Raw genomic sequence first — 22,522 nt, 5'->3', positions numbered from 1 at the left:
TTATTCCCTCATGTACCATCACCAAATCCTTCATTTGTTTACGTTTACCTGTTTTATATTTTCCAGTCTCAGTTTTCAAGCTAAAGATACACATTGTTTAAAACAAAGCTGAGTACTTTGAACCAAAGCAATCCCACTGCACTCTGGAAGAACGCACATGACGATTTTGCTGCAGCTATTAGAAAACCAAATTTGCTCTCTGCTCTCCAGAATTCTATTTATGGTTTAGATTCCACGGCACAACTGATTATATCTCATTGTGCCCTACCTCACACTTACCTCAGCTAGGAATTGTAAGGCTTAATTAATCAATCATGTATATATAGCCTTAATTAGATTGCAGGCTCTTTGGGGTGTGCTGTCGGTGTTTGTGCAGTGTCTAGAGCAACAGAACTCTGTTCCTTTTCCAGGAACCCTGCGCCACAACACAAATCCATAGATAAAAACAACAAAACGATTGGAGAGAAAAGGCAGTAGAAACACTCAAAGCTTAAGTCAATCCCCTTCTCAGTCTTATGTAAACAGTAAGAGTTAATATGGATAGAGGACATATAATTATATGCAACTAGAAGATCGGTGCTGTGGAAACTGGTGCCAGGCATTTGGACAGCGATCAAAACTTGGCCTCCCATAAGGGTTGGTGATCTGTTCAGACCATCGGCAGTGGCATTTCCTGCCCTCTCAGCATTTATGGAATATTTGAAAATGTCTAGCAGGCAAAGTTTCTGTCAAACTTCCTCTCTGCTTTTAGTTGTGTGTCGTAGACACCATAAGTGCCTTTCACTTGGAGGAATCCTTTTGTCACTTTTTAAAGCCCAGCTTATGTTTAAAGCACTTTTCAAATATTGCAAAGAAACAGACATTGTGTTGCATTTTTACCAAACCCAAAGGATTCTAAGTGTAGAAACACCCAAATGTGTGTCCTAATATACTATTACACATTAGGAAACCTTCTTCTTTCCCATGAACTACCAAGTTGCAACCCCTTGTTGCTACCAAGCCAGAGAGACTGCATCAGTTCTACCCAATCCAGGATCTGTAAGGCACCTAAACTTCATACTAGCACCCAGACAGTGTGGCCGGACTAGGAGTGAGGCAAATGGAAAGTGTGAAAAACCTTCCCCATTAAAATGCAAAGCAGCTCTACAGAAGCTGCTATTTCTTATTAGCTAAGGTAAACTTTGGTATCTCTGCTATGGCCGTGCTGCACTGTGGAGTATAGCATGAGGTCAAGAAAGCAAATGAACTCCACCACCTGGGAACACATACACCTGGAAAAACAATTTGGGCTGTTGGGTTATACATGCTGACGCAGGTCACAGGCTGGAAAGCTTGTCAGAGGCTGCAGCAAGTGTGCAGACTTGGTCTTGAGAAAATTAACCTTTACCTGGTAAACTGGTCAGCAACCAGACACAAAAATATATGACTGACAAATGATGCTTTGCTCATTTGAAGGACAGCATCTCAAGGAAAGCTGCTTCTGCCTTGTCCAACACAAAAAGACAAAATCATGCTGGCTGAATATTTCTGAGCACATAAGGCACTCAAATCCCAGTGATCCCAGTATCTTACTGGCAGGCCTTTGGACTCTTAGGAACAGACATCAGGATTGCCACTTGCACCACAGCAATGCCAAGAACTCTCCTTGCCACCAGGACAAACGAAGCACAGCTCATCCTCCGCTTCAAATTCTGTTACCTCAAAGGCACCACGAAGTCCCAGGGAAGGTGATGTGAGCCACAGGCTTGCGCCTTCAGGGTAACGTGCTTCTCAAGTGTTCGTGGAAGAGAACGTTAAAAGTTTCATTTTCTGTTGTCATCTTTTTTATCGAATGAATGTGCAGTGGCTGTTAGTAGTGCAGGACCGTGTCATGTGGTGGCAAACCTTCCCAGCAAGTCTGGTAAAATTTCTTCTGCTGATGCAAATGTGCTATTTGCTAGAGCTCCCCATTGCTATCTGATGAACTCCCATCCTATGCCTGAACGTGAAAAACACAAGCCGCAGCCCAGAATGTGTGGATCACTGTGTTCTCAGGAAGTATGCAACTAATATAACTATTTGTGCTCTGTCTCACTGAGGGTAGAAAAGAGGGGTGAAAAAAACCACCATTGCACAGCAAACCCCAGCCCTCACACAGGAAGGCCAGGGACTGAATTTTGCTCAACTAGCCTGGCCTTTGTGAGGGGTTATATTTTACACTCAGCTGTAGCACCACAAGACTTGCATAAGGAGATTCCCTGAATGTCACTGTCGCTTTCCTGGATGGACTAGCAGAAGGGTCCATCACTGTATCCGTTACAGTGGTTTCTTTAGTTGTGCCTTTGTATTCGTTAGCTCAGTTAGCTACTGAAATGTCTCCAAGAAAGTTACCAAGTTTGGCATGCATCAGCTTTTAGCGGAAAGCTGTATCTCAAACAAGAGATACAAGATACTCTATCTGCATTTTCCATAAGATTATTTCAATACGTCAGCTATCTATCCCTCTGCTGTGAGGACCCGACGTCATCCAAAGCTTCACAGTGCAATCCTAAATTTTGTATAGGGCTGTAAAAGAATCTTCTGGAAGAAATATTTCATCAATGTATCTCTCACTCTCCGTTACAGAACTTAGCTGAGTAACACTGTGAAAAAATAAGCAACTAAAGCATCCAAAAGCCGGAATGAACAGCACTTATGAACTGCAGGGGAGGATACCAAGAGTCCATGTACTCCTCCACGGCTGATCCAGCAGTGCGAGGCAGGAGAGCCTCTCCAGGGCATTGCCTCAGGTGAGGAACGCCAGCGTGAAGAGCTGAGATGGGTTGCATGTCTCTCTCCTTTCCCCAGTTCTTCATGAACTTCTCGGTGGACGTTTTAGTGCCATGACCCTGTCTGCCTTCACAGCCACCTCGGGTCAGCAGCTCTACACAGACTGTGAAAGCCACAACGGGTACGTGTGGGTCTTCCTCAGCTGCTACCCACTTCCCAAATGGAATTTACACTAAGGTTTCTTATAGGGATACAGACAAATTAGCAGGAACTAACTTTTTCCTCTTTTAGGTTTGAAAAAAAAAATAAAAATTATGACATGCATTTATTTTGCAGAGTTATATGTTTGATAGGTCTTTTCTTTCCCTCTTAAAAAGCATGAAAAGCTCAGCCTTCAAGATAAATGCTCTTTTGCATACGTATGCTGGTTTTTAGGTTTTTTACACAGACATGCACACAGAGGAATTTGACTTTGCAGGCATATAATTCTACGTGTGCTGACAGACATATCTTTGTATGTACATGTGTATGTGCATGGGCATTTACAGATGTAAAAGAGAAAATGGAATAAATGGCTCCTGTTGGCTGCAAAATACATTGCCATTTCAAACTTCAAAGGAAGTATTAAAGAGAAGAAATGAATTACAAAAAGTTGTAGAAATGAAAAATATTTTTGCATCATCTCCTTAACACTAAGGGCTAAATCATGTATTGTATAAATCATTCTCTTCCGTGGCACATAGGAAAGAGATTAACAATGGTTACACTGTATAGTGAACGTACAGACTCATCAATGTGTAATTACAGAATAAACAGTATCAGACTTCTCTAATCTGTTTTGCAAGGGGAAAAAAAAAAAATCCACTTGATACCACAATAAGCCCACAATAGGATACCAATTTTACTGGGATCTGCTAGCAATGTGGAGGTGAGATTAAACAAATATGTTGCTACACCAGAAGTAATGCCTCATTATCATTATTCCTTCCTCGTCTTTTACACATGTTGGGCAAAAGCCACTGAAGTCCTTTTGCTAGCACAATTATAATTTCTCATTTTTATTTCTACTTGCCATTATGTGGACAAATAGGCAGGAAGCTCAACCCCTCCCCAGAAAAGCCCAGTTCCCATTTGACTTCTAGATAAATTGTTGTAGGTCCACACCTGCATCAGATGAAGTCCCAGTGACCTCACTGGCCATCAGGGCTTCCCCACCTGCCCTCCCACGTCCAGCGACGGGAGGTGCTCGTAACAAAACGGTTTGGATTCTGGGAGGAAAAAGGATGAACCCTGACTCAGAAAGGAAGGCGCCGTATCAGTGCAGAAGGGATGTTCTCACCTCTGCGCTCATGGCTTCAGCTTGGGGAAACTAGGAGGGATGCTCTGCTCAGGAGAGATAGCGACATTCACAGCCTGAATTGTGAATACAGTCAGCTGGGGGTTGGGGTAGGGATGGATCACGGACAATTCAACACTTCCCTCAGCCACAAAGGTGTTTGTGGACACAAATCTGGACACAAAACTGGGTCTCAGTCCACCCCACAACAAGGCAAACTAATTTTTCATAATGAATTCTATATGTGCACGTATTGTTCTCCCCTGAAAATAAATTCTCATATGGAAAGATCCAGAAAAATGTCTCTGAAATGCAGATGTAGTGCAAGGTGTGCAGAAACAGCAGTGTTCCCTAGTTGGCAGTCGCCATTTTGGTGCTAATGAAACCATCCTGCTTCAACACCAACCACTGCCACCACTTCCGAGCATTGCAACACATATTCACAGCAGGAAAAAACAGGCTCAATAACTCAGTCCATATAATGCTGAGGTGCGCAGTCCTGTGAATGAGAAGGGACCGATCTCCCTCCAAAAAACCCCTAAGCCATCATTAAAAACCAGAACGCAAAGCTCTTAGCTTAGACAAAACCCAAAACACAAAAACCACCAAAGATTTGGGAAGTTCAAATCCATAGAGGGGATGTTGGCTGATCACAGCTTCTTACAAATACAGGATGCTTTTAAATGATGAAATGTGGAGAATGAATATTTCCTCTTCTATTAATTGCAACACAAGCTGAAAGTGTCACCAACTTTAGTTAAAACCCACCTTCTCATTGCATTAAACATTTCTGTTACGTTACTTAATCAGCAGTGAGGGCAAAATCATGTGCAGATAGTCTCTGTTATATGAAGGAATTAGCAATCCCTTTTACAGCTCTCAATTATTTCATTTAGAAAGGAGGGGTCAGGAAGCAGGCGAGTTCTTACATTGTTCCATAAAATAATCTAGAAGTTACTGAAAACTCTGGTAAGAGCCACTTCCTCAGAAGTAACATTTCCAGGGTAAAAAAAATGGCTTATATGAAAGTTCTCCTTACTCTTCAGTCTCTTCTCTTTTTCTTTTTTTTTTTTTTTTTGATCTTCAAACTCTGATATGTGGCTTTGAAGAGTGGAAGTCAATTCATTCTGTCACATTTCTCCACTTTTGCTATATTTATTGCACTTCTCAAATGAGTTAATTTTGGATTACCTTTGGGGGAGGAGAAACAGGGGAAATGGAAGGTGGAAGCCAAAGAGCAAAATATGGACCTTAACGTTTCTTTTTGGATCAGCCTTGGTTTTGTTGGAAATGGAGAGTAATTCTATATTTGCTCTGCATTTACTAATTCTCTACAAACCTTCAATGGTGTTCTTAATCCTATTTTTCGGTATGGGTTTTGGCATGTTAGGGTTGAAATCTTATTTACATGAAAGAAGAAGGAGCTACTCACTTCCAAAAACCCCATTTGGTGCCTGTGGTGTTACTGTGGCTGATGGTGGAAAAACAGATTAAATACCCTCTTGGGATCTCTTCTTAAGCCTATAACCTAGACACCTAAACGCTTCTGAGAAACATGTCCCTAAACTGCAATGGATACAAGAACTATGCACTATTCCTAACTCAAAAATGTGTAAAAACCCAAGAAAGAGAAGCACGCACCAAATGGGTTACTTTGCTAGGAATTACATTCCCTGCACGTGCACCTTTACTGCACAGAATTCACTTTCTGGGCAGGGAGGGAGCAGCAGAAAGTGTCTCACGTTGCAGGCTGCAGGTCTAACCTGCTTTTGGGCTGCTGCTCTGCTAGCTCGCTTGTTCATGGATGCGGCTAGATGAGGCAGGACAGAGTTCCTAAAAAGCTACCTCTGGGGGCCAAAATCCTGGGGTGCTGGCTGCTCCACCGCCACAAGTTAACAGCTTTTTGCTGTCACACTTCTTCACCATAAATGACATGCTGAAGGTGAGCCTCTACTGGCAGCTGTGGTGTACCCACGTACTGCATGTGGGGCAAAGCTTTTTCCAGAGAGACCATCTTTCGAGGCTTCAAGAAACCGCACGTAGTGAGCTCAGTGAGAAAGGTTTGGGGACAAACCTCTGTCCTGCTGCAATGAGTCTTGCTTGGTCCTGGGTTTAGGACCACAGCTCCAAAAAGGAGCTCCCTCCAACCCCCGCTCTTTACCATAAAAGGCTTGTTCCACACCGGAGAAACCTGTGGTGGCACAGCCATGCTGTATATCCTTCCCTGCAAATCTCTAATGTGGGGATGCGGCCACAGTGACACTGTGTTTGCACATTTTGCAGTGGGACAGAGCCCCGGGAGCTTGCACCTGAGGGGAGAGCATCACTGCAGGTCCTCTGCAGCCAGAAACCGTCTGCTCCCAGGGAGCACCATGGCGGGCGTTGAAATTACAGAAACGTGCGAGAAGGCTGAACAAAATCAAAACAGCATCTTGTTCTGAAACGGCGCCTCTGTAGAGGCAGGTGGTCCCTATACTGCTCCTCAGTCCAGCAGTTGAGCTTTTCACTCGGGGTGCACTCCTGAAGAGCAGCACCCGGGTTGAACGAGAACTTGCTGAAGCGAAAAAGCGAGCCTACAGCAAACAGCAAGCAAGAAATTACACAGAATAGAGGGATGGCTGGTGCTGGGAGGTTCTTCCAACCTTTTGACGCAGTCATTCCCTTAAAATAACCTGAGGTTTAGCAAGCTGCAGTTAGAGAGGTCCTCCCCAGCTTAAAATATGTCCCCCTTCCAGCCAGAGCCCTGTATTTCTGAGCTGTGCTGTAGCCACGGCTGAGATCCTGCTAGATAATTTTAACTCCCGAGCTAGAATGGGGCTTATCTCTGAGGCCCATCTCTTCTGCTCAGATAAAGACAACTTCCTCTAACTGCAGATTAGATCAGCAGGCTCCGTATCCGTACCTAAAAGCCACACAGCTAAACACACTGCGTCTCTCCAGTTCAAACAACGCTCACCCCTTTCTCAGCGCTGAAGAGACAAAACTTGCACAGTTTCCCGGGCTTTCCCCCCTCTTTGCACCAATGTTCCCTTCTGAAAACATAGCAGTGCCTAGCAGGCACTCATGAAATTGGCCACGGCTCTACAAGCTCCACAGCTCTGGAGAAACAAGGGGAAAAAATAACCCCATAGCTTCACCACCCACTGCAACGTCACGTTGCCACATCGCAGCAACAGAAACCATACTTCTACCAAACGGGCAAGGAGAGGAAAAACTCCTCACAAGATGGATTAGGCATCGCTGGAAAAGTACAGCTCTCTTTGAGGACCAATTCTCTTCTCAAGGATTCGACTTTCGCATGCGCTCTGGTTGCACGAGAGAACAAATCTTTGTGTGCCTGCTTACCCCGCGGCTCTGCCCGGGCTCTGCACCGGCTGAGTTAACTGGGCGAATTACAGCACAGCCTGCACTGGGACGGCGGTGGCTCTGCTTTCCACAATGGCTTGCCCTCCCTTTGAGAAACCACTTGCGTGTTTGTTTTGAAAATGTTCGCCCTCCGTTACTTGCAGCAAGCATTTTTAAATTTGATAAAGGGATCTGCCTTCAGAAGGGGGCTGTTTTTCATGGGCCTTGTGAAAATCCACGCGCATTTTGCAGAGTCCAAAGTCATTACGTTGAGAAGAGCTTGTCTCTGGCAGTGTGGCTAATTCCTCAGCATCCCAGTGGCCCCGCATACCTGGGCCTTCTGCACCTCACTCTAGCACACAGTTTCACACTATGCACAGGCAAAACATACTTTGAAGCCTGGTATATACTGTATATCCCGTACAGCACACATAAGGTCATTCATGAAATTTGTCACATGCCTTCTCCCACTAAACTACCCCCATCCTTCTCTATACAAATTCCCAGAAGAGCTTTGCATACAAAATGAAAAAAATCCTGACAAAAACGTCTCCTGCATTCCCTGTAAAAACAGGTAAGTCATACTGGCAGGGTCTCAGCACCCAGTACCGGACCACACAGGGGACTGCTACTTTGGGGCTAGAAATAGGGGCTTCAGACCAAACAAGAGGGGAGATTCCCAACTTCCCTATTTCTAAAAGTTCCTAAAATATTTTAGTTACAAGTTTTTCAATTCCTTCAGAAGCCTCCTCAGTTGGACTTTCAAGCCCTGTTTCCTTGAGGAGGGTTAAAGACAATTCTTAAAACTCCCCAAACCATCTTGAAACAAATGTTCTCTCTACTCTCAGAGCCAGTAGGGCTACATCAAGTGAGACAGCAATTACTCGCAATTATTTACAAAGGCTGACGAGCTCCTACACACTTTCATACCTTTGAGCAACAGAGATGTCCATCTGAAACCTTAGCAAGTAAACCCCATTACACAGCCCTCCAGGTTACTTTAGTTCTCTGAAGGATTACGTGTCCATGCACATGCATTTTATTACTCATACACAACACGCTGCCTTTTTAGCCACTGAACTCCAACAGAAGGAGCGCGCGAAGATGTTTAGCTTTGTCAGTCTTTCTCCTCACCCCTTTCCCTGCCCTACCACAGTGCCGGGGCAGCAGCAAGCTGGACCTGCCTCAAGTTAAGAGGACTGATTTTGCAAGCTGGGGTGGGGCACTTCCCCTTTTGGCTTTACTGCCTTCTCCCCTCCGCCTGCAGCCTTTCCACCCTTTCGCTCTGCCTCCACCCAGATACGTGTGAGTTGCAGCAGATTGATGTAATGGCAAACTGTTGTGGTCGGCCTGGTGGCCCCTCGGCAACGCTTGTGTCCGTGCTCTCAAAGGGTTGAGCTCCTTTTAAGGAAAGAAAGCACCGAAGCAGCTCAGAGTGAGGACACTTGCCTGCACCAGAAACTCGTGCAGGTTACCCCCTTGGAATGCCCATGGCCCAGAGAGCAGACCCCAAGATGCGAAGGCAATACCAGGTTCCCAGTGATGCAGGCACTGAGGCTTTGCAGCTACACAGGCTTCTGCTTCAATAACTGGGTTGTGGGAGGGAGGTGACATCAGTCACTTGACATTTCCCACTGGAGGAGAAAAAGGTCAAAAAGCTCTTTCTTTTTAATGTCTCCACCCATACTCCTGTCCTTTATTTTAAACAAATAGAGAGTTTCTAACTTCATATAAATCTCATCTGTCTTACATTGATGTCTAGGATCACCTTGACTTGTTACTTCGGGCATCTTCTGTCAGCTGTCCAACAGTTTCAACCCAATTTTGCAAGATGAGTTCTTCCCACCTCTTCCACTCAGAAAGAAGAATATCTGTACACATTATATATTCCAGGTCCAGACTGTAATCTCTGACTATGGTGGTGATCACTTTTTTTCAGCGAGAAACCCTTGACTTCTGTTGGAAGTCTAAATGGTCATCTTCAGCATCAGACAGCTGCCTGAGCGGAAATGGCGAGCCCACAGCCTCTTTCTGGGATGGCTTTTTGGTTTTTAGCCATCGATGGTTTTTTTTGAACACTGAGATGGCTTTTTGGTTTTTACCCATTGATGTCCAGTTATGGTATGGGCAGTTATGGAAAAAGGAAGGTACTGCTTGCCTTTCTAGGCAAACGCTACCCCTGCAGCAAATGGCTTTTTCTGCATGTAATATGGCCCGACCTACAACTCACTGAATCATTAGCTTCCCACACATGGCTGGAATTAGGATACAGTGCCAGGGCAGAAACAGCCCTAAATTGCAACCGTCTACCGCATACAGGATGTTCAGTACTGATTATCCTCAAAAGGTGCACGCAACATTTAACCTGAAACTTGAACGGAGACGGTAAGAATCAGCGGAAGACATTTCAAATCAGCTCCTATGTTACAGGTTAGCATGGGAAATAGGGCTGCCTGTCCAAAATAGGCTGCAAAGCAGTAATTCTTAATGGAATGGAATTTCAGTGGGATGTGTATTTCTAAATGACTTAGATCAAAATTTCAAAAGGATATTTAGGAGAGATGGTCAAACAGAGTCTCTAGTGCCTTAAAGAGCTGAGAAAAACTAGCTCTTTGCCTGACTGAAAACATTCCCTGTGTTTTCTAGAGAAACTAAATGCAGAGCAGGTGGGTGAGCAGAGTGAAAAAAAAAAAAAAAAAGAAAAAAAAAAAAGTTATAGGTGCCAGATCGGCCTCAGGAGGAAATTTAGGGTGAAGAGGACAAGGAAGGGAGAAGATCTAGTGGACAGAGCAGCAGGAATGAAGCTTGCAGGAGGAAGCTGCTCAATACGTAGTGGAATTCTGGGAGTCACAACATTAAAAACAGCAAACTTATCAGGGAAATGAAGAAACATAGCAGTGACCAGAACACGTCTTTTGATACATTTCTGCTTTGCTGTGCTGCTTGGGGTTATTACTAGAAACTGTTGATGACTTTACTTCCACAAATGACCTTTTCACACCTGCTTATCATTTTTTGCATGGATCAGAAGCAACCCGTCTTGGATGTCTTTGTCTGTGGACACAAGTCAAAGTATACATTTCATGAAGCTCTGGACACCTCCCATATGAAATTTGCACCCTTTCTAGTCATTTTAAGTGAGACGCTCAAAATCTGAAGGCACCCAATAAAATCTGGCAAGTGAATTGAGTACTTTAACTTCTGAAGTCTACTACACCTTCATTCTCAGAGCGGGAGAGATGTTTCAAATGGTTCTCTCTATCAGCTCTATAGTACCATGTTCAAGTCTCAGTCTAAGGTTGGAAGAAGCAAAAGAGGAGATTTTTGAAAATATGCAGAGTAGCTAGAGCCTATCTTTATTTTCTAAAAATAGCTCATTTCCCCTAATCTTTGACCTTTAAAATGCTAAATTGATGAAAAGGGTAATTAAACTTTTGACTCCAGGGTTAAAGGTTTCATAAAGTGTTACTACAAATCTGAGTAAGCCAACGGTCATTTGAACATTTCTATCTCACAGACTGATTAAAATTTCTCACCTAATTTTAGTAAGATGATGTAAATACTTACTCTTTTCATTCAACAAACTGCAATTTCCATTGTTACCTCTGTAACACTACATGTACAAAAAAGTCCTCCGGAGCCTAGAGGCCCTCTTTGATAAATGTCTCACTCAAATTATCCTTCCTCAGTGCAAGCCATATGGACAGCTGATCTCTCAGGGTGTAACAGATTAAGTGGAATGCACTGTAAATCATATGTTGAAATAGAGCAAAGTGCATAGGGGATTCCCTTTTGATGAAGGAAGCAGATGGGACATTAGGAAAGTCACAAAGAGAAAAACTGTTGCCTGGTTGTATATGCTCATGTGCATCGCCTGTCAGTTACCATAGGCCACAGTTTCCCAGGTATGAGACAGACATAATGCCAGGAAATCTTTACAATACTCTCCTGCCTATCTATTGTCCTCCAAACTACTTTTTCAGATCATCCTTTTCCACCTGAGTTTGGGGATAGAAATGAGAAACTGATCTTAAGAGATGACAGCCTTGCGCTGAACGTTAAGCCTGTCTACACTGCCATGCCACTGCGTACACAGAAAGACAGTCACCTTCATCCCTAATACATCGATGGGATCATACAAGGCCAAACACCACTCCTAAGGCATTGGTTTATTCCTAACAGATTTTCTTTTGATGATGACCCAGAATGTGCATAGCAATCATACAGCTCCTGATATGTTTGGGGCACGTGTTCAGACCTTTTTTGTAAAAAAGAATTAATTTTTTCACTCTACTGTTTTCAAAAATTTAGTTTAGGGCTAGGAAGGGGAGCAGCAGATGAGGTAAGAGCGTATGCAGCTTTACAGAAAAGACAAACATTGCAAGTGCTGGAGTTGATACCTACAATTAAGATCATCCATAAAACAGAGTTACTGTGAATTGTCTTTGTTTCTGTTGACTACGGTAAAAGTCTCACTACAAGATGTGACCCTTCAAAACCAAAGAGCAATGGGTAGAGAAGGTGGCTGTAGAAAAAATGTTGAAGTCAGGACACGGAAAATCTAATTTATTGCTGAGTGCACAAAGTAAAACTAATGAGAACAACAGATGGAACTTATCATATTTAGGAGACCAAAGATAATATTTTCTCCTTCACTGATTACAGTAACTTTTAATATGTGTTTATATTGATATATAATTGAACTATTGGGAGAATTGTTACATCATCAGCAAATGTAAATTTCATCTTTGCTGGTTCTGTATGATATTTGCGAGGTGAAATAAATTCAATGCAATCAAAAATCCTGTGTGTTTCTTTGGGTTTAAAGAAGGGATTTTAAAAATTATTATTATTTTTGAAATCAAGGCTTAAATATTTGGTAGGGTTTAGTTACTGTGGGAGAAAGAAGGCTTAACTCCATTTAATGACTTGATACACAAGCAGTAAAGGCAAGATTTTGTCCAGAGAGCTTTGGACTGAGAAACAAAGCACTAGGGTAAGGGATCAGATTATTAAAAAAAAATTTAAAAAAATTAATTTGTTTATAAGGTATATCAATATGCATGTAGGAGCTGAACTTTACACTCACATTTTTCGTAAGAGGAGATCAAGTGGTAAATAGAGTGAAGATGCATAAGATGCTGCATTATCTACTAGCTGGTGGTGGAGTTTGGGAGTAGGCTCTATCCCTAATGCTGACACCATCCAGCTGTATTACCTTGACTTGGTTATTTTGCCTTCTGAGCCTCCCTTTCCACCTGCTGTCCTTTACTGGACTTCCTTAGACAATAAACATTTAAAGGTGCTTGCAATCTTTGTGTAAAGTCTTCCACCCTGACCCTCATTCTTACAATAGGAATGCAAAAATGATGAGCAATACTTTTATTTGTGGATATACAAACATAATTTGACAGTCACTCCTTCCTGAATTTTTTTATCATATATCATTCTGGGAGTCACTGTGCATTTTTTTTGCTCCCTCCCCCTGCTAGTAAACAAGCATCATGCTCAAGTGATATCATCTAGTCTTTTTTAGTAGACTACATGTGAGCTGATACATGAAGCGGTCAGCAGCATTGCTAGTCCTTGGTGTGGAGTCTGGGATCCTTAAGAAAAAACAGCATTTTGCAAAATCATCTCTGGGCAATAATTTTTTTTAATCCAATAGACTTTATCAATTGTTGACATTTACCTAGAAAAAAAAAAATTCAAGTGTTTTCTTAAGTTGTCCTGGTTAAAAATCAAGGGTAAATGAAGATCAGATCTTGGAATCTGAAACATATGAATACTATGTGTGTTCTAATATGTAATTTCTGGAGAAATCTGAATAGCAAATGACATATAAGATAGCATTCAAATTAATAATAATAATAATAAAAATAAAAATACCTGAGAGTTTACTGAATCTTTATCAAATCTCAGTTCAGACAATTTTGACCTGAAACCACATATTTAATTTCCATTTCCTACACAGAATGAAAACCATCTTTCCTGGGGACAATTTCATGCAATCAGTCATGCTTTAGAAATAAAATAAATAGTAGGATCTTTATAACTTCTCTGTGGATGAAAAGGCTTGCTGTCCATCAAAATACCTTTCCCAAAGAGAAGGTTGCACAAAACCACTAAGCACCTGAGTAATCCTATTCTGAACAAGATGAAAAGGCACAGGACCTGTTTGTATACCAGCTTACTATATAGTACTTTAACGTTATTGGCATGTTACATTATAGACGAGTATTTCTGATCAGACTAATCATCTTACCCAAGACTCTCTCATTCTTAGCACTCTGTTGTCCTCCAGTACTAGTTGAAAGGTCCTCTGGTACAGGCATAGGTTCATCTGCATCATCTGGGACATCACTAATTGGAGGACTTTCCTTTCCTAATAGTGAAGAAAGTAGCATCAGTGAGTCATCAGAGTAGCCTCATTTTCAAATAATACCATAAGAGGAACAACAAACCAAATAAAACTTAACAAAAAACCTGAACACTCCTAAACCCATGACATTATTAGGACCAAAACCTGCTGTCCTGCAGAGAAACCTTCTTTTGAATACAGGGGAATTATATTTGTGAAAAGAATGCACGGCCAATGTCTCTTCCAAATTTACTGAAGTCTGGATACAGAGTTGTCAGTCTTACCCTTTTGGATATTTGTAACACCTGTGGGTATTTTTTCAGCTGCTATGCTCAGAAGATCCAGTTTAGTCAACATACACTGACAGATTACAAGGACTATCAAATGGTAATCTTTTGTAAAAATTCTTTCTTCCACAAATGCCTCTTGAGAGCACATCTGGATTTGCTTCAATGCCATAGTGAAGTCTATATCCGCAAGTATCCTGGGGCTCTAACAGAACTACACAAAAAATAAAATTTTATCTCCAACTAACAATTCAGCTACATCTTCAGCAAGCTTCACTAATACCCACAGGTCAAGCTTTGGATGGTCCTTGAGCCTACAAGTAATTAAGTACCTGTAGCTCCCGAGACTTCTTAACAGACAATTAGCAGAGGTCAGTCAAAAAATGACTCCAAGGGGTTTATGTTCTCTTATTTGTAAAGAGGAAACAAACCCCAGTATCTTGTGTACACAAGGTTTGGTAGAAGAAAGCAGTCTGGTGCTTTATCATGTTTTCAGTATTATGGAACTTGTTTTAGTGCTGAATGCAATACAATAAGGAAAATAACTCTCTTGCTAAGTATTCCACTTCCAGAACTGGTGCAGTTTCTTGGTTTAGCTCTTGGTCACAGCATACATGCCCTGCCCACAGTAATATCCCTGTCTTGAAGAGCTTCATGACCTCGCACATCTGTAATAAAAGCATGCCTTTGAAACAGCTACCAGAAGCATTATCTAAGTGATTAGTTTCATTGACCATTACTAAAAGGCTGGTCTTGGCATTAATAGCAAAGAATGGAAGAGGCCCAGAGCAGGATTTGAACTCAGTAATGTTCACATAAGACCTTTGTCTCCAAAACGGAGATGTTACCAGTTTACACTGATGCAATCTATTAGACATCCTGTAGCAATCAGCACACGAACAGGGGCAGTAACTTCATGGCACAAAGGCCTAGCAAATTAGTGGGGTTTTTTTAATGAGAATTCCCTCATTAACACACTAACATTAATTAATTCTGAAATCACTTCTCAGAAAAGGAAAAATTTAAAACAAATATATGTTACTTATGTGACAACAGTCTGGTGATACCAGTTATGGATTTGCCCTGGAAGAAGAAAATGGTTTCCTCCCAACCTCCTGGATGGAGCACAGCATTGTGCTTTCTGATCTACACTGGTCACTGGTCAGGGGGGGAAATGACAGGTAGGTTTAAGCCATCTTCCAAATTAGCTGGTTTGGGCTGTTTGCACAAACATAGGTTTAAATGAACAAAATGAGTGGCTGATGGCATTTCTTAATGATGCACCTATCAGCCTGGGGAGTAATCTCTGAGCGGGAATTGTGGGAGTGGCATTAGGAGAGCGATCTAAAACTGCAGTGAGAGGACTCACGGGTAACGAAGGAACAGTCCTGCACTGGCAGAGGGGCCGACTAGATGCCTTCATATGGTCCCCCCCATCTCCAGGTTCTGCAGGGTATTCTTAAATGGGCAAAATGACACCCAGTGGATGCGAGTGCAAGAGCAAAGGTGGATTGTGTAAATGGAAAAGAAGGACTATGAATTTTACAGCAGAAGAAAGTAAAAGCAGAAAGTAAGTCCATTAAAACAGTTTTTGCCATTCACTGTTTAGCTCCTTATTTAGTTATTCCTGTACTTTTCTGCACTATTTTTATGGGATGTAAGGAACTTAAAGAACTGCCAACAACTCTCCAGTGCAAGTCCCGTCCTGTCGAGCTGAGGCATCTCTAACAGGATGAGGTGAGGAGAGAGAGATGAAATATTTCAGCTTTTTCAACATTTTTTTTTCCCCCAACAAAACAAAAACAAAACCCCAGAAGTTTAATGGGCGGAGGGGTGGGGGGGGCAAGAGGCAGGCTGGTCAGAATCAGCCCTCTTCATACTATATGCAGGTCAAGGAAATTTTTTAAAAAGTAATAGTAATCAAAAGCCACCTGCATCTTCCAAGGTCCAAATTGTGCTCCCAATTACAATGGAAATTGATGCTTTGATTAGTCTAGATTCAGAACACTTACCCTAAAAACCTGAAGGCTTTTTTGGCTACAAACCAATTTAAACACATAATATTAGAGCTATGAGATAACAGATAGTAAACAAAATCAAAACTTTCTTACTGTGTAATTAGGCATCCTACAACAACCAGGCTAAGTAGGAGGCTTTGCGGGTAAGTCAAAGCAGTCTTTTGGAACAGAAACCAGTTAGTAGACCAGTACTTTCACAGTTTATGGTGAACTGTTTGGTTCACTAAACAGATAACAATCTTCTGCTTGTTAAATTAACAGCCATTTGCCCAGGTGGCCTGAATGAGACTAGCCTCACACACGTGGTGGGGCAGAAGATGAAGATCTGGTATGCTTCCCTGTTTGCAGGAGACTGCAGTTAAGGAAACTTAGTAAACTTGGCTTTAATGACTCATTTCATATTATTTGATTTCTTCCTGTCACACATGATCGAGAAATCCCTGCATGCAAAAAGGCTGGGTAAAAATAGTGGATTTAAAAATAGATATATTTGTTGAGCTCTGTGTCTTGAATTCTAAAGCATGATATTTGTATTTCATGCCTTAACAACATCTAAATTGTTACACCACGATAAGTTCACTACTGCATAGTAATCTTACAGATATGCAATCTCACTAACATCCTTTTGCCAATGAATTTAGAAATGGAAAGGGGGTGGAGGAAAGGAGGGAACGGTTTCCCATTTAATTTCTAACAGGCATGTCCAGAACAATAACTGGTTGAAGGGATGGAGTTAAAAAAAAATCTAGTGGCAAGTACTAGGGTAAATTACTAAAATGTCACATAACAGAGCAAAGTACCATAGATTTGTTCCATTTCCATTTTATATTTTTGCTCAAAAACAAGGAGTGAAGCATAAATAATGCAATCTAATCTTGGGGGTGTGTGTCTTTTTTTAAATTTTGATAAAGAGCCACCTGATGTATCAAATGAAAAAGATAAGGGAACTGTAGAGCTGAAGTTCTGTTTCTGGCACTGCCACTGATTCATGGTGCCTTTGGTTAAGTCATAAATGGAGATAACTTCAACTGCAGGCTGTATCATACATTCCTCCAATTCATCCTGAAGCTCTGAAAGATGGTCTCAGATTTCCGAACACCACCATTTCTGTATGAAAACTGTCAGAGAAGTGCCTAACCTATCAATGGTGCCTGGTAAGATCTTCAACTTCTCTCTACTTGAGTTTCCTCATCTCTGCCCTAGCAAGATTGTTAAAGAAATGAGGAAAGAGAGAAAGGGAACAAAGTGCCCAGCCCAGTAAGGTTTTATGCATCCTTTATTCCTAACAAAGCCTGTAAGCCTGGCGTTTCTTTAACATCTCCATTCAGTTCTGAGAACAATTCAGTTCATGCCAGAATGGTGCTGCTGGAGCTATGACTGCTAATTCTCTATCCTTTCACAAACTAATGTTGGGTGTATTTAATACCTGAGGGTTGTTTCTAATGGAAACACTAGAATCACTGGAGAAGTTATGCAGGAAAAGCAACATACATATTTTTCTGGATGAGAGTCGCAACCCAATTCACATCCCTTTTTCACTAGTGAAACGTCAAGCCTCCAGTGAGAAGAAGAGAGTCGCTCTGGGATGAGAGCCAGGCTTTCAGATGGGAGATACCAGCCCAGTATACATTCATTTCCACCTTCCCAGGACCTAGCAAGAACATCGAATACAAAACTCTCCCTCCTGCTTTGGCGGAGCATGGCACAGCCCCGTTAGTGCGATGGGGATCTTTTTATGTTAGATGTGGAAACATTTGTACTGTTTTTTCACCTTCCTGAACTGTTAGGCCATAGAACTGAGAAAAAAAAAAAAAAAAGACAAAAAAGGCAGGAAAAATACTGCTTGTTAAGTGAGATATTATCAGTGTTTTCTGAATCTCGTGTATGGGTGCCGGATACCGTTTGGTTAAATGTATGTCAGCTCTCTCCTCATTTCAGAACTGCAACTGCTTGCCTCATGAAATACCACTTTCAGGAGGAAAACAAAAAGTGTGAACTCTGTGCTAGTCACACAGTATTTCAGTTCCTGTAGGAGCCAGCCATGCCTGCATTCCCAGAAGCAGGTTCGGGAATGCCTGTGAATGCTCAGGGTTTGGCTCCCTCACACTAGTTTTATACTCTCTTGGCCTGGCTTGCCCCTGCCACACCTGAAGCAGCTACAGATGTGTAAAGCACATGGCTGTGTAAAGCACTGCTTTTGAGCTGAGAAGACTGTTTCTAGAGACCCATTTTATTTCTGTGTTAAAAAACAAACCAAAAAAACCAACCCCAAAGACCCCCTCCCCCAACCTAATTTTTTTTTTTTTTTTTTTAACACAACCAAGTGTACTAGTGAACCAAGTCACCTAATTCCATAGGCTCAAAGAGGAAGCTACACCTGACGAGCATTACTCACAGAGCAGGAGAAATAAATAAAAGTGGTTTTCAGCTGACAAGACAATCTCACACCCCTGAAACTGTGCAATTGTCCAACTGGTTCCCAATATATAGTAGAGCTCCCTCATAATGCAAGGAAGCCTCCCAGAAGCATGTAGAACCCCCGGAGGAGGAGAAGAGGGGGGGAAACTCCTTTCTGGATTTGCCAGGCTATGAGAAAGAAGTTGGTAACATCCCTGTACTGTCAGATCCTCTACTTTTGAGGTCTAGTAAGAGCTTATGAAAAGCCAATATGTGTGGAACCTAACCTGACAAACTCCTGTTTCCAGAAGGCTGAGTTCACACACAACTCAGTTCATAAATGAAAGTAAATTAGTATGTCCTTTCATTGGCCAGTTGTTCACAAGTCCAGCTAACAATCCAACACAACTCACAGGCTCTGCTCACAGAAGGTACCAGATGCTGAGTGACAGGAACAGCGGCAAGAGTTCAAAGCAGATTATTTTTTTCTGTAATCTGTTTATGTAGGTCTACCTCTTGTCAGAGGTAAAATTCCTCTTACACTGATATATTTTATCACAGAAGAGTACTATTCTCATCAGCATGATTTGCTAGAAAAGCTAAAGGGCACAGTAAAGTACTGCAGTGGTTCAAATCCTGGAAAACTTGGACAGCTACAAACTATATACCTACATATATATATATATTATGTACATATTTACATATACACAAACCTTCAAAATGGCAAAGTTTCTTCCAAATCTCCCCTCTCAAGGGGAGAGCCAGACCATAAGGAAGACAAAGTGTTTGACCTTCTAATCCACTCCTTGACTCAAGGCAGCATCTCCCACACTGCTCCTCCCCATGTCAAAAGAAAAAAAAAAAAAGCAAAAAAAAAAAAGCAGCAATGCCCTGGTAAGAGGTAGCACGTGGGGAGCTCAGATTAACACCGTTCTAAAAACAATACCACAAAGGTTAAGTGTGGATATCCATGTGAACCTGTGCTGCTGCAGAGGAAGAGGAGGTCAGCGGTCCTGCTCCCAGGAGCTCAGGCAAGCAGGAAAGGGCTTCTGCAGTGGGCAGAGGAGCTGCACTCCAATCACAGCACCTCCCTCCGCTCGGAGCAGATCCACAGTGCTTCGTCTGCACAAGGGACTAAAACCCCACTGCTTTTTCTGCTAGGGCCACACATGCTCCAAGCACAGGATGTACAGGACAGGTTTTATTTCATTTACAAATTGTTTCAGCATGCAACAAAACACCAATGTGGAAGTATATCCAGTTACAATTTTAAAATTGTTACCTGAGGAGTGGAGTGCAACATGCCTCCATAGGGCTGACTAGAAATTACTTCCCTGTACTAAACATAACTGAAAATCTTCTGTTGGCGTGAAGGATTATTCTATTGTTGTTCTTTCAGATGGAAAATGTCTGTGATTTTCCATTTTCAGATGACACTAAAAGTTCTGGGTTCCAATTTTTGAGAAAACTCCTCAACGTTTTTAGAAAGGAGGGAGAGAAAAAAAAAAAAAAAAGACAAAGAAAATTGTGTTCATATACTTCAGGAAAACCCAGTGACCTAGCCACCCACACTGCACCCAGACCTTCATGATGTCCTGTAGTTGATCTCCAGGTCCTGAGCTGGCAATGCCCAAGAGCTGCCTCTTAAAGAAAGAGCCCCACGCCCAGGTGTCTGCCAGGAGCCGCCTGGGTGATGGGGCTGTGGTGCTCCAGGCTGAACACTAAAAGTGAAAACTGAAAGCCATTAACCGTTGCAGCTGCCAACATATTAGGGAAACTAGGAAAGAGACTTAACTTGTCCTTTTTCAACTGCAGAGGTGCAACGGTATGAATATGTATTATCTTGCTAAGCCCATGTTTTGTGGAACCAATTTCCAAGGAAGTTAAGAATAAAACCCCCCTGTAGGAATATCAGTATGGGGTAAGACTGCAAAATCCTATCCATGCTACTACCGGGAAAATTTTGGAAACCTAAATTCGCTGTTTAAAAATTTATTGAAATGTCAATCAGACCTCTTTTTTTTTTTTTCCTTTTTTTTTTTCCTTTTTTTTTACGTGTTTATAAGTACAACTGAATGCTCTGGAAAAAAGTCAAATAACCCTATGCGGTAAATACAGTTTGTTTGCTTTTAATTAGTATTCTCCCCCTCCCACCTGGTGAACTTTGTTTGTTCTATATTTATTTTGTAACAATCAGAATTTTGCTCCCAAAAGAAAGAGTGTAAATGTGCACCTGACCATGCCTCAGGGATACACTACCACAGGCTTAATGCAAAATTACCTCTATGCTTCTATATTCCCTTGACTTCTTTATTTACCCAGTTCCTTCTAAAAAAATATATATTTATGCACTGTTGGTCTTGATATCAAGTGATATCATTAATTATATCTCAATTCCCACTCTGGTCTTAAAAAAGACCCAAAGCAATTTTATCGACAACAAGAAAAACACTGTACTGTACTAGAAAGATGGGCAGGAATTTAGGATTTTCTTTGTAGAAGTATTCGTTAAGGACCTCACCTGAAACCTGGGACATATCTTGAGCCTCATCTGTTTCCATTTTCCTCAAGTTATCTGAGAAGAGAGGAAGAGCCTTCAGTTAATGCAAAATAACACACACATATACACAGAGAAAAAGGAAAAAAAAACACCCAACCCCACACACACAGAGAAGGAGAAAGAAGAGGAAAGAAAAAAACCCCTTTGCTATTTAACTATAAGATTATCTGGGAAGAATAATGTATTTTTCTCTTTATTTCCTCCCTGCATACTTGCTGGAGTATCAGACTGGCACAGACCTTGATCCTTTTAAAAACAGCATTACAAAGATTTATAAAAATATCATTACAAGCACAGGAGGACCAAATTTGTTATTTATTGTTAATTTCCTACTGCATAATAACCCAAAATGCAAACTGACTGCAACAAAATTAAGCAGAAAATTAAATGGCCCTGGGTCATTGTAGGCACAGAATTCATTCTCTTGGTTGATCCATAGTTATGTTCTTTCTAATTTACTGAGCATGCATCGATGAACCTTGAGTCAGCTTGGTGACACGCGTACAATCAGCAATCAAAAAACGAAGCAATTTGCTGAAGAATGTCTCATTTACCCAGGCAGGGCTGCATATCTGAGCAGCAACCGCCACTACCTCCATTAATAATGAATACACCTCCAGCCGCAGCAGATGGGCAGAGCAGCAGCTTCGGGCTTTGGCCCCTCGCTCGCCCGGGAGCCCTTCCTTCAGACCGCACCGGCCCAGCGCAGGGGAGAAGTACAGCTCCTGAAAATAGCGAAACGAGCCCAGGAGGGAAAGGGAACCCGTGCCTTCCTGTTTTGCTGACAGATGGCTGGCTCCGCGGCGTGGCGAGCGATACTGGGAAGCTCCTGCCCTCCGCTTGCGACACACCATCTTCCGAGGAGCCAGAGACCAGTGACCACAAGCACCAGGGAGAAGCGTGTGGAGGGTTAGTGGGGTAGAAACAAAATTCAGGTTTTAACTCAGAAGGGGACCCTGCAGGTCTCAGGGCTCGAGCGCAGGCTGCGGACAGCTGGTGGCCCCTTGGATAATAGATGTGCTGCCAGAGCAGGTACTCCCAGTACAACCTGGTCCCCACCTTGAAGTATGGCGTGGGCAGCTGAAGTACCCTCAGGTGGGGAGGGGACAAAAAGCCTACAAGCTCTTTGTTCAGCCCCGTTATGCTAGGTCTGGTTATGCTGGTGTGGCTGCCTTCACATCCTACCAAGCAGAGGAGGTGGCTCTCTACTGTTCCTTATAACTGGATACCTGCCCCATCAACCCTCTTTCCTGCAATTAAAGATGATGCATTTTCTTGCGAGTTGGAAGCAGAGGAGGATGTGTAGGAGTTCCTACAGAAAGAGTTCAAACCTTATCCTAACCTTTTTAGCCCAACTTCCATAATTTATTTCCCCCCCCCCCCCCCTCAAAAATCTACCCCAAAAAATCTTCAACCTGCTACCCAACAAGCTGCAGTGGGAAAGCGTAATAGCTGTGATCAGATTTATTA

The 22,522-nt window shown here is 42.2% G+C and overlaps 1 protein-coding gene across 14 annotated transcripts in view; it reads right to left on the bottom strand.

Moving 5' to 3' along the window:
• The window catches only part of IKZF1 (IKAROS family zinc finger 1 (Ikaros)), a 54,741-nt gene extending 33,688 nt beyond the window's left edge, over nt 1-21,053 (bottom strand). For all 14 annotated transcript variants that reach the window (XM_009883781.1, XM_009883767.1, XM_009883768.1 and 11 more), the window contains exons 1-2: nt 21,014-21,053; nt 13,695-13,814 (exon numbers count right to left, since the gene is read on the bottom strand). In XM_009883781.1, coding sequence (XP_009882083.1) covers nt 13,695-13,814; nt 21,014-21,053 — 160 coding nt within the window. The remainder of the gene's footprint in view (nt 1-13,694; nt 13,815-21,013) is intronic.
• Nucleotides 21,054-22,522: the final 1,469 nt, after the last annotated feature.

This window comes from Charadrius vociferus, unplaced genomic scaffold (assembly GCF_000708025.1).
Source record: "Charadrius vociferus isolate BGI_N301 unplaced genomic scaffold, ASM70802v2 scaffold103, whole genome shotgun sequence".
NCBI classification, from domain to species: Eukaryota; Metazoa; Chordata; class Aves; order Charadriiformes; family Charadriidae; genus Charadrius; species Charadrius vociferus.
The sequence above is the reverse complement of the archived record's forward strand: the minus strand, read 5'-3'. Positions and strand labels throughout refer to the sequence as shown.